The 11503-nt window shown below is 43.1% G+C and overlaps 1 protein-coding gene across 2 annotated transcripts in view; it reads left to right on the top strand.

Annotated features, from left to right (window-relative positions):
- Positions 1-3548: 3548 nt before the first annotated feature.
- Positions 3549-11503, top strand: part of LOC121549853 (high affinity cAMP-specific 3',5'-cyclic phosphodiesterase 7A-like) — a 34450-nt gene continuing 26495 nt past the window's right edge. For both annotated transcript variants that reach the window (XM_041861791.2, XM_041861790.2), the window contains exon 1: positions 3549-3695. In XM_041861791.2, the coding sequence (XP_041717725.2) occupies positions 3558-3695 (138 nt within the window). In that variant the 5' untranslated portion in view covers positions 3549-3557. The remainder of the gene's footprint in view (positions 3696-11503) is intronic.

The following is an 11503-nucleotide window of genomic DNA, read 5'->3' as shown; positions in this document are numbered from 1 at the left end:
CTGGCGCTTGCTGGACTTTCTTGGGCGCCCTGAAGCCTTCTTCACAACAATTGAACCTCTCTCCTTGAAGTTCTTGATGATCCGATAAATGGTTGATTTAGGTGCAATCTTACTAGCAGCAATATCCTTGCCTGTGAAGCCCTTTTTGTGCAAAGCAATGATGACAGCACGTGTTTCCTTCCAGGTAACCATGGTTAACAGAGGAAGAACAATGATTTCAAGCACCACCCTCCTTTTAAAGCTTCCAGTCTGTTATTCTAACTCAATCAGCATGACAGAGTGATCTCCAGCCTTGTCCTCGTCAACACTCTCACCTGTGTTAACGAGAGAATCACTGACATGATGTCAGCTGGTCCTTTTGTGGCAGGGCTGAAATGCAGTGGAAATGTTTTTTGGGGATTAAGTTCATTTTCATGGCAAAGAGGAACTTTGAAATTAATTGCAATTCATCTGATCACTCTTCATAACATTCTGGAGTATATGCAAATTGCCATCATAAAAGCTGAGGCAGCAGACTTTTTGAAAATTAATATTTGTGTCATTCTCAAAACGTTTGACCACGACTGTACTATCTGTTCAGTAGGCTTGATAGGTTTCCACCATGGTTTTCACAAGGCCTCTGTATTCAGTGACACAAGAGTACCACCTACTGGAAGATAGAAGAAAGGTAAGAAAATATGTATTTTTCCTGCATGAATGCTCTACCTCCACAAGATGGCGATACATACATGCAGATTTTACAGATGAACATGATGGGGTAAAAACTTTGCTCCAAAAAGGGTTTGCAGGTGGACACAAAGTTTACCGTAACAATATAAATAATTTTCACCTCAGCTCCATGTATATAAAGACTAATGATTGTAATATTGTATCTTAGAATTTAGATTGGGGAAAGTTATCAAACCAGTGATTCTTTCAAGGAGTGGCATATCACAGTTGTAATTTATTGTTTATGGTGTTGAAAGTCCATAGAAAACAATAGATTGGCATGAAGGATTCACATTTTATTAACGGTTCATTTCCTTAAAAAAATTGCTATTTTTATTGTTCTAGTCTAGTCAAATTAAACGTGTGGTCTTATTACATCTGAACATGTTATATAAGGAATGCCACTTTTTGTAGCTGCTTGGGGAATCAGCAGGTATGCAACTCACCTGTCCCTGGACTCCATGCTCTATATTTAGCGCCCCCTGGGCTTGCCAAGTGACTGATGCAGCTAAGCATATCTGCTTAGGGACCAATATGTTTGTACTATAAAGGGACTGTTGGAAGAATGAATTAACTGAAATGTTTTCCTACCCATTCCCACAGACAGTCACACTCATGGGAGTGTGTACACACACACACATGCATGCACACACTTATGTAATTTTAGAGTGGTGGAGTGGTTTGTTGAAAACATTTTGTAAAACGACCAAATCAACACCAACCTCAACTACACTTTTTGAAATGTGTATGAAAAATGCAGCTCATTAATCACCACAGCTAGGCCCAGTCATTCTGACCCATTAGAACGTCACCAGTTGATATCTAATCTAACCTAATGGGGCTGGATTGCCGTGTCCTTGCCTAAGGGTGATATGGGGTTCTACTACCATGTGCCTAGTCTTCGCTGAGGGTGAGTGATTTGGCACAATGTTGCTTCAGTTGCCTGGAAAAGACGTAGGACCTCGCAGGGAGTGTGATTGTGTGGAATTGCATTGAGAGTGCCGTAGAAGAGAGGGAGGGAGGGAGGGAGGGGAGGAGAGGCCAGAGGGGTACTCATTATGCCCCTCAACTGGCATTCACCCTGACTGTTGCCATGGTACAACTCAGCCTTGTCCCCCAGCTCTCCTGCATAAGACAAAAAAAAAGTTGAATAGGAATGTAAGTAGAGGTGGTTCTTAGAACAGTGTTTTCAGGGGAGAATGGAATGGAATAGTGTGTTCCTTGACTTCCTGGAAATAAGGTATTATTTAGGTCTAGCCTACTACTCACATGACCTGACAATAGAGACACACCGGACAATAGCCACTGTCTGCAGGTAATAGGTGTTAGTAATGGATATAGGTCAGCCTGACATTGATGAAGGACAGGAGGAGTATGAACTCTGTTCTCTCTCTCTCTCTCAGATACATTTCTGAGTCAGTTGAAATGACGTGGAAACAATGTTGATACAACCAGTGTGTGCCCAGTGGGTGGTTGCCAGTCTGTTTAGCTAATATTCCACTCCATTCCTTGTACTCCATGTCATGTGCCAAATTGTGCATAGCTAACCAGACTATCAATGAAGGTAGGATGGTCAATAAAGATAGATACAAGTCATTTCAGAAGTAAGTAGCCTATTCTTGTTTTTTTAATTATATTAGTCTGAGCTATCAGACACCCTATAGCTTTAATAAACAGATCATTAAAAAACTTGACATTTTTTTATACTGGAAGTGTATTCCACCATAGCCTCACATTGAAAACTGTTGAGTCCCACTTCTCAAGTAGTCTACAACTGGATGACTCATCCAAGAAAGGTAATCACATGCAATGATGTGGACTGCTTTAGGGCAACCCCATTGTGCTGGAATACCCTTCTGGAGATCCGCGCCGTCGGTGAACGACTGCTCTACTCAGCATCGGGGGATCGCCCTGGACGTCTAGCCAATAGCGTTGCTTGTTATAAACGAAATCTATGCTATTGTCCAATCACTATAGATGTGACATTGGTAGCCATGCTGCAATTGGATCAATTGGACACGGGCGTTATGTGCTCGCTCCATCTCTGGCAGGTGGTGTGTTCGAGAGCAGACTAATGTTTAGGAAGATAGATAGGTAGTTAAAGGAAATAAATGTACCTTGATTCACATTTTTGCTTTTTCGTTGCACTTAATATTGTTTGCCGGTTGTTGGGTTTCCCTTTGAGCCAGCCACTTTCTGTTGAAATTACACATTGCTGCATTGAGTGAGACAGACGTGTGGTCAATTACGGGTGTTATTTATGCTTGCATTGTGAAAAAAGACAGAATACATATTGATAATGTTTCTTCTGGCACCTTGAATGAATACCACCGAACCACTGTAAAGGCAACTTCTCCAATATTTTCATCGTAGGATTCCTTTCACTTCATCCACCAGTGCTGTACATCGGTAGCTGTCGTGTTTTGAGGGGTCGTGCCTTTTGTTTGGATTTTGAGACATCACGATGAAGCGCGTCTGAGGAGTTTTGGACAAAAAAAATGAGTAAGCGTTTTTACGAAGATAGAGAAAATATAGAGGCCTCGTCTTTTGAGGGCCCAAATCTGTGTGGAATAAGGAGCAGCATGACTAGAATCCGGATAGAATGGGACCAAACGAGACGAGAAACATAGACAATGTATCAATGACGGCGATATTGGCAAGTTTAAAGTCGCCTGGAACAAGTAGCCTACCTTACTGCTGAAACATTACAACTGATCCCCCCCACAATAACGGAGGAATACCGCTCTGCAATCAACCCTCTTATTTTCCTGCATTTCATTTTCCATTCTATCAATTAATTTCATTTTTTTTTTTTTTTTTTGATCTGGATCCAGCTCTGACTTTGTTCAATGGAAGTATGTTATCAGCTGCCGGTTTTGCCTCTAGACAGGCCGGTTCCTAAGCATGTCCTCAGCCGGAGAGGAGCCATCAGTTTCAGCTCCAGCTCGTCTCTCTTCGGCGTTCCTGATCCAAGACAGCTGTCTCAGGTACTACCTAATTATTTTGACCTGTTTCGGTTTCAAATACACGGTCTCTGCACGCCATATTGACACTACATAATCAATTTGATGACAAATGTCATGCACTACCTAAAAACCAGCTGTTGAATCGCTTCTTTCAGATTCATGAGTCGTATGGGAATCCTGCAGGTGGTATCAATTTGCAATGTCACCCTGAAACTGTACAACATTAACCGTTCTAATTGATCGGTTAGTGCAGTCACCTTCCAACTCTGCAGATACACATGAATGTACAGTATCATGATCATTGTCTGAATTGTTACAGTTGCAACGCTTATTAAAGTGTTAGTTGCAACAGCTGTCTCCAACCAGTTGTTGCATTGTGTGTGCGCCAAGGAATATGCTGCCTGTATACTTTGTGGTGTGATATAGTGTGTTCCAATCTAGACACGTTAACAGACTCTTGTGAAAGTATTGAGCCACATTGGATAACCTAATCCTTTATTTCTTATCATCCAGTTGCACAGTAGGACTATTAATGGCATAGATGTGCAATGTAGCTTAGGCCCATGACTTCCAGTATCTTTTAATGCAAACGTTGGTGCAAGGAAGCCAATAATATTATAACGCCAATATAGTTATTATTATATGAAGATATTTTCAATTAGGTAAGTCCTGGAACTGTTAACACATGACTAAAGTAATCAACTAATAATGATGATGCCGCCAACTCGCATCATGTTATAGAGTTGATAGTCATCCTACAGAATAGTTCTACATTATGCACTTTTGTTCAAGTCAGCTCTCCCACCCTGATTTAACTCGCATGGCAATGTATACATCCCTAACACATTAACTAGACAGTGAGACGTGTGTGTTGTGTGCAGGTCACATTCCTCTTCGGTGGGCGATCCATTAGTCTTTTGTCAAGCCCACTGCTTCATATAACCACCCACGTGTGTCTGCTTTCAAATACCCCCCCCCCTCCCCTCCCCTCTTTAACACTCATTGACAGATATACAGCCCCTCTCTGGGCCCACCTTTCTCTGGCTCTCAGGATAAATTATATTCTGTCAGGTGTTGTGGAATGTGCGCAGGGATAGATCAACCAGACAAACTACATCCATCACTCCATCCACCCATCACTCCTGGCCCTTGTCTTTGTGTTCCATCATCCTTGTAGAAGTGATGTGTGTGTCAGAGTGCATTGTGGGATAGTAGAGGGTCCGGTTGTGTGGGCTCACATTCTAGAGCACTGCTCTGTGATGGACCACGCTTCACAGACCCTCCCCACTGAAGGACCACCGGAGTCCCGACCCCCTGGCATAGAATATGTATTACTAGAATGGATAGAGTCCCGCTCAGTTTTCTGATGCGAATGTTGCTTTGAACGGGAATGTCCCATCTGCTCATTCTATTTCTATGCCCCCTGTGAGAAGACAATAGTCAGCAGAGCGCTAGATCAGAATGCCCTGTGTACAAATGCACTTTAGGGTCCTTTGTGCTCCTGGGTCGTGTTTGCCCCTTGTTTCTCTTGAGTGGGCCACAGTTCATTTGTAATGGGTGGCTGTGTGCTTCTTTTGGGCTCTTGCAACGACCTACAGGCTTTGTAGTGTTAAGTGGGGTTACTTGAAACGATTATGATTTGCATCAGATTTTGGTTTCTGCATGTGAAGAGATCATGTTGAAGAGATCAGCGCTACAGAGGGAAGACTTTTCCCACTAGGGGATTGAAAGGAGATGTTTGCTATATGGGCTTTTTCAAAACACACACAATCACCATGGTGGGGTTACTGTCCCTCTCTAAACATTGTGTTTCTTTCCCTCTGTTTGGCCATAAGGGTGAGTCTTTTCCTCTGTAGTCGCTGCAGTGTTTTTTTCTGTGTGGTTCTGGTTCCAGTGTGCTCGCTGCTTGGTCCTGGTGTTTGTGGAAGCAGGGACACGGGACGGGCTAGATCTAGCGTTACTGAGGGAGCCGGTTCAACATGTGCCGAGTTTCTGAGGGCAGTGGTTTGGCTCTTTGCCAAACTCAGATCTCTCTCTCTTTTTTCTCTCTCTTTCTCTTACATTTCCTCTTGTAAACAGAGGGCGAATGTGTAAGGTTCAAGAAAATATGAATTCAGAATGTGTGTTTTTGTACTTGGAGTATGGGTGTGAAATAAGGCGAAGTGGCTCCAATGGCCACAGCATGGGAAGAGAAGGCCTTGTTTGTGTCCGTAGGGCTTCTAGTTTGCAGCAATATTGTAGCCTACTGCATGTACACATCTCTGTAGACATGATCGATGGAATGACATTTTAAAGGAGAAACCTTCTAGGGGCCTATGCATGTGTACGTTGAGGTGTAAAACGAGAAGGCTAAAGTATATGGCTTCAAGGTGTTTTACTTAGAGTTGACGTCAGGATAATGTCCAAGTAGATTGTAAGCGGAGTGGGCAGGTCCACCCTGGGAGTCAAGTAGACAATAGTTTGACGTCGGACACTATGAGAAGTTCTGTTGTACAGGACAAGGAGTAGAACGCGGTAATTGCATCATGTGGTTTACATTACACACACAAACACACACACACACACACACACAGGCAGGCAGGATTGCCTCATCTGACTCCTGAGTTGTTGTTTACATCCAGAGAGCCAGGCCGTTACAGGGAACAGTGCAGCTGTCAGTACCATGTGCCACTGTGCCTGGAGCATTGATCGATCACTGAAACACACACCTCTCCACTGATAAGGCCAGGCCACGGAGCCAATTGACATTTGTAATGTTGTGTGTAACCGAGATATAAAAATCAATGTCAACAGAAACACAGGATTGATGAGTTGGAGCAGTTAGTCACATGTTGATTTACGACAGGAAAAATGAGATTTGGCAAATATGATCCAGCAAGCTACGCAACAGGACGAGATAGCACCGCTTGTTTTTCTGCAGACAGAGTGGATCCGATCATGAGTTGTTGGCTGTGTTCGGGTGGGTGGTGGGCGTAAAAGAGTGCACTTTTTTTTTGTTGAGTTGGCGCGTTGATCTTAACTGAAGTGATACAGTTTTGACATGGTGGCATGTGTGGCTGGATTGACGTAGTTTCAGGATGTGGTAAGAATGCTGAAGGAGCTGTTAAGAGCCATGCTGCTGCTCTTTCACAACCACACGGCTTTAACCCCCAACATGCCAAACTGACACAACCTTCATGAGAATAGTCTATCTATCTGACTGTTCCCTGAATGAGTGTACCCCCTTTAGGAATGGCACACAGTCTATACACTGTCCCTTATCTAATGTTTCTTTACAAGACTCAATTAACAGGAGTAATTACTCTCCCTGGAGGAGTTTAAGACTTCAGTTCAGGACCTTATTTACAGTAGGAAACAGGAAGGATCTAAACAAACCATACAATTCTCTCTCTCTCTCTGTCTCTCTCTCTCTCTCTCTGTCTGTCTCTCTCTGTCTCTCTCTGTCTCTCTCTGTCTCTCTCTGTCTCTCTCTCTCTCTCTCTCTCTCTCTCTCTCTCTCTCTCTCTCTCTCTCTCTCGCTCTCAGGGCCCCTCTGTTACATTAGCATTGTGTTTATGTGCTGCTGTGTAGAGCACAATGGGATGTGAGAATGAGGCAGTACACGTCAACAACACAACGGACAGTTTGTGCTGCATGCTCAGGCTACAAACAAGTCTTCCTTCCTGCTCTTTGTGTTTACTCTGTGAAACAAAAGCATTGGAGTGGAGGTTATGAATGATTACATTTTTACCTTGATTCACTTCACATACAGCAGGTGTTTCAATACCCTGAGCCGCTGCCTGTGAAATTCCACTGCAGTGAAATCTCCCCTCAACAGCAAAGAGTGGAATGTCCCCTCCCCATATAACCCATGTTAGCAAGCAGATTCAAACTGTGGATTTGTGTAAGCAGCGTCAGACACACACGCACACATGCAGCAACCTGCGTTGCAGTAAAGTCCAGGTTTGTGGCTTTAGCATTGCCTTACTGGAATGTACCATGACGTATTACAGCATAGCACCGCGAGGGTCCATAACTCAGGAGGAAGCTGTCACTTTATGAAGCTCTGCTGACTCCTGCTGCTTTTATCATGCCGTGTGTGTGTGCAGAGCTGATATTCCAGAGTTTATGGGAATAGTGTTGGCTTCCTCCTTAGCCTGACCTGTGCTATCTGTCTAAGGGCTGTCCTCAGCTAGAACCCAGTGTTTTTACGACTGCCAACATGATGAGGAAGTCAGGTTTTATCACTGGAGCTAAAACAGGGAAGTGTGTTAAGATGAGCTTTGACCAGTCTCTGCTGAACACCACTGTAAAGACCTGGAGCTGCTAGACTTAGCATCAATGATCATTCACAGGGTTAGCTCTGTAGAGCTGTCTGGTTGGGTTTAGATTTACTTCAAGTACTCCTTCAATACAGCGTCAACTAGGCTACATGAGACCAAACTCAATGTTGAAAACTTTCTCAATGCGTTATGCTCGAATTCCGTCAGAAAACGTTTGTGTTCGTTAACTTAATCCAAAACGGTTATCTCAGACAAAAGGTACATTTAAGACACACTTTGTTTGCAAGTAGGCTAAATGACAACCTACATACACTATGGTGGTAACCTGTCTATGGTTTCACATGGCCTAGGGCTGAGGCCTCCATCCAGTGTGACCTACAAACCCAGTGACCCTGGTTGGGTTGCCTGACCCCGGTCTGAGGGGGATATCCTATCTATCTTGAACAAAAATCTAAACGCAACAATTTCAACGATTTTATGGAGTTACAGTTCATATGAGGAAATCGGTCAATTGAAATAAATTAATTAGGTCCTAATCTATGGATTTCACATGACTGGGAATACAGATTTGCATCTGTCGGACACAGATACCTTAAAAGACATGGGCCTCTGGGTCTCATCACGGTATTTCTGTGCATTCAAATTGCCATCGATAAAATGCAATTGTGTTCGTTGTCCGTAGCTTATGCCTGCCCATAGCATAACCCCACCGCCACCATGGGGCACTCTGTTCAGGCGGCTTATGGTAGAGCAATGAACATTCAATTCTCTGGCAACAGCTCTGGCAACATTGCTGCAGTCTGCATGCCAATTGCACGCTCCCTCTGTGACATTGTGTTGTGTGACAGCCTTATTCTAAAATGTATTAAGTTGTTTTTTTTCCATCAATCTACACACTACCCCATAATGACAAAGCAAAAACAGGTTTTATTTGTATTTATTTTTTATTTTATTAAAAATATAAAACTGAAATATCACATTCACATACAGTTGAAGTTGGAAGTTTACATACACTTAGGTTGGAGTCATTAAAACTTGTTTTTCAACCACTCCACAAATGTCTTGTCAACAAACTATAATTTTGGCAAGTTGGCTAGGACATCTACTTTGTGCATGACACAAGTCAATTTTCCAACAATTGTTTACAGACAGATTATTTCACTTATAATTTACTGTATCACATACAGTGAGGGAAAAAAGTATTTGATCCCCTGCTGATTTTGTACGTTTGCCCACTGACAAAGATATGATCAGTCTATAATTTTAATGGTAGGTTTATTTGAACAGTGAGAGACAGAATAACAACAAAAAAATCCAGAAAATCAAATGTTAATAAATTGATTTGCATTTTAATGAGGGAAATAAATATTTGACCCCTCTGCAAAACATGACTTAGTACTTGGTGGCAAAACCCTTGTTGGCAATCACAGAGGTCAGACGTTTCTTGTAGTTGGCCACCAGGTTTGCACACATCTCAGGAGGTATTTTGTCCCACTCCTCTTTGCAGATCTTCTCCAAGTCATTAAGGTTTCGAGGCTGACATTTGGCAACTCGAACCTTCAGCTCCCTCCACAGATTTTCTATGGGATTAAGGTCTGGAGACTGGCTAGGCCACTCCAGGACCTTAATGTTCTTCTTCTTGAGCCACTCCTTTGTTGCCTTGGCCGTGTGTTTTGGGTCATTGTCATGCTGGAATACCCATCCACGACCCATTTTCAATGCCCTGGCTGAGGGAAGGAGGCTCTCACCCAAGATTTGACGGTACATGGCCCCGTCCATCGTCCCTTTGATGCGGTGAAGTTGTCCTGTCCCCTTAGCAGAAAAACACCCCCAAAGCATAATGTTTCCACCTCCATGTTTGACAGTGGGGATGGTGTTCTTGGGGTCATAGGCAGCATTCCTCCTCTTCCAAACACGACGAGTTGAGTTGATGCCAAAGAGCTCGATTTTGATCTCATCTGACCACAACACTTTCACCCAGTTCTCCTCTGAATCATTCAGATGTTCATTGGCAAAATTCAAACGGGCCTGTATATGTGCTTTCTTGAGCAGTGGGACCTTGCGGACGCTGCAGGATTTCAGTCATTCAGGGCGTAGTGTGTTACCAATTGTTTTCTTGGTGACTATGGTCCCAGCTGCCTTGAGATCATTGACAAGATCCTTCCGTGTAGTTCTGGGCTGATTCCTCACCGTTCTCATGATCATTGCAACTCCACGAGGTGAGATCTTGCATGGAGCCCCAGGCCGAGGGAGATTGACATTTATTTTGTGTTTCTTCCATTTGCGAATAATCGCACCAACTGTTGTCACCTTCTCACCAAGCTGCTTGGCGATGGTCTTGAAGCCCATTCCAGCCTTGTGTAGGTCTACAATCCTGTCCCTGACATACTTGGAGAGCTCTTTGGTCTTGGCCATGGTGGAGAGTTTGGAATCTGATTGATTGATTGATTGCTTCTGTGGACAGGTGTCTTTTTAAACAGGTAACAAACTGAGATTAGGAGCACTCCCTTTAAGAGTGTGCTCCTAATCTCAGCTCGTTACCTGTATAAAAGACATCTGGGAGCCAGAAATCTTTCTGATTGGGAGGGGGTCAAATACTTATTTCCCTCATTAAAATGCAAATCAATTTATAACATTTTTGACATGTGTTTTTCTGGATTTCTTTGTTGTTATTCTGTCTCTCACTGTTCAAATAAACCTACCATTAAAATTATAGACTGATAATTTCTTTGTCAGTGGGCAAACTTACAAAATCAGCAGGGGATCAAATACTTGTTTCCCTCACTGTACAATATATATATCCACAGTAAAACGAGTCCTACATCGACATAACCTGAAAGGCCGCTCAGCAAGGAAGAAGCCACTGCTCCAAAACCGCCATAAAAAAGCCATACTACGGTTTGCAACTGCACATGGGGACAAAGATCATAGTTTTTGGAGAAATGTCCTCTGGCTGATGAAACAAAACTAGAACTGTTTGGCCATAATGACCATCATTATGTTTGGAGGAAAAGGGGGAATGCTTGCAAGCCAAAGAACACCATCCCAACCGTGAAGCATGGGGGTGGCAGCATCATGTTGTGGGGGTGCTTTTCTGCAGGAGGGACTAGTGCACTTATCAAAATAGATGGCATCATGAGGAAGGAAAATTATGTTGATATATTGAAGCAACATCTCAAGACATCAGTCAGGAAGTTAAAGCTTGGTTGCAAATAAGTCTTCCAAGTGGACAATGACCCCAAGCATACTTCCAAAGTTGTGGCAAAATGGCTTAAGGACAACAAAGTCAAGGCATTGAAGCAGCCATCGCAAAGCCCTGAACTCAATCCTATAGAACATTTGTGGGCAGAACTGAAAAGCGTGTGCGAGCAAGGAGGCCTACAAACCTGACTCAGTTACACCAGCTCTGTCAGGAGGAATGGGCCAAAATTCACCCAACTTATTGTGGGAAGCTTGTGGACGGCTACCCGAAATGTTTGACCCAAGTTAAACAATTTAAAGGCAATGCTACCTAATACTAATTCAATTTCAATCAATTTTATTTTATATAGCCCTTCTTACATCAGC

The sequence above is a fragment of the Coregonus clupeaformis genome, chromosome 34 (genome assembly GCF_020615455.1).
Source record: "Coregonus clupeaformis isolate EN_2021a chromosome 34, ASM2061545v1, whole genome shotgun sequence".
Lineage (NCBI taxonomy): Eukaryota > Metazoa > Chordata > Actinopteri > Salmoniformes > Salmonidae > Coregonus > Coregonus clupeaformis.
This window is presented reverse-complemented; position numbering and strand designations above follow the sequence as displayed.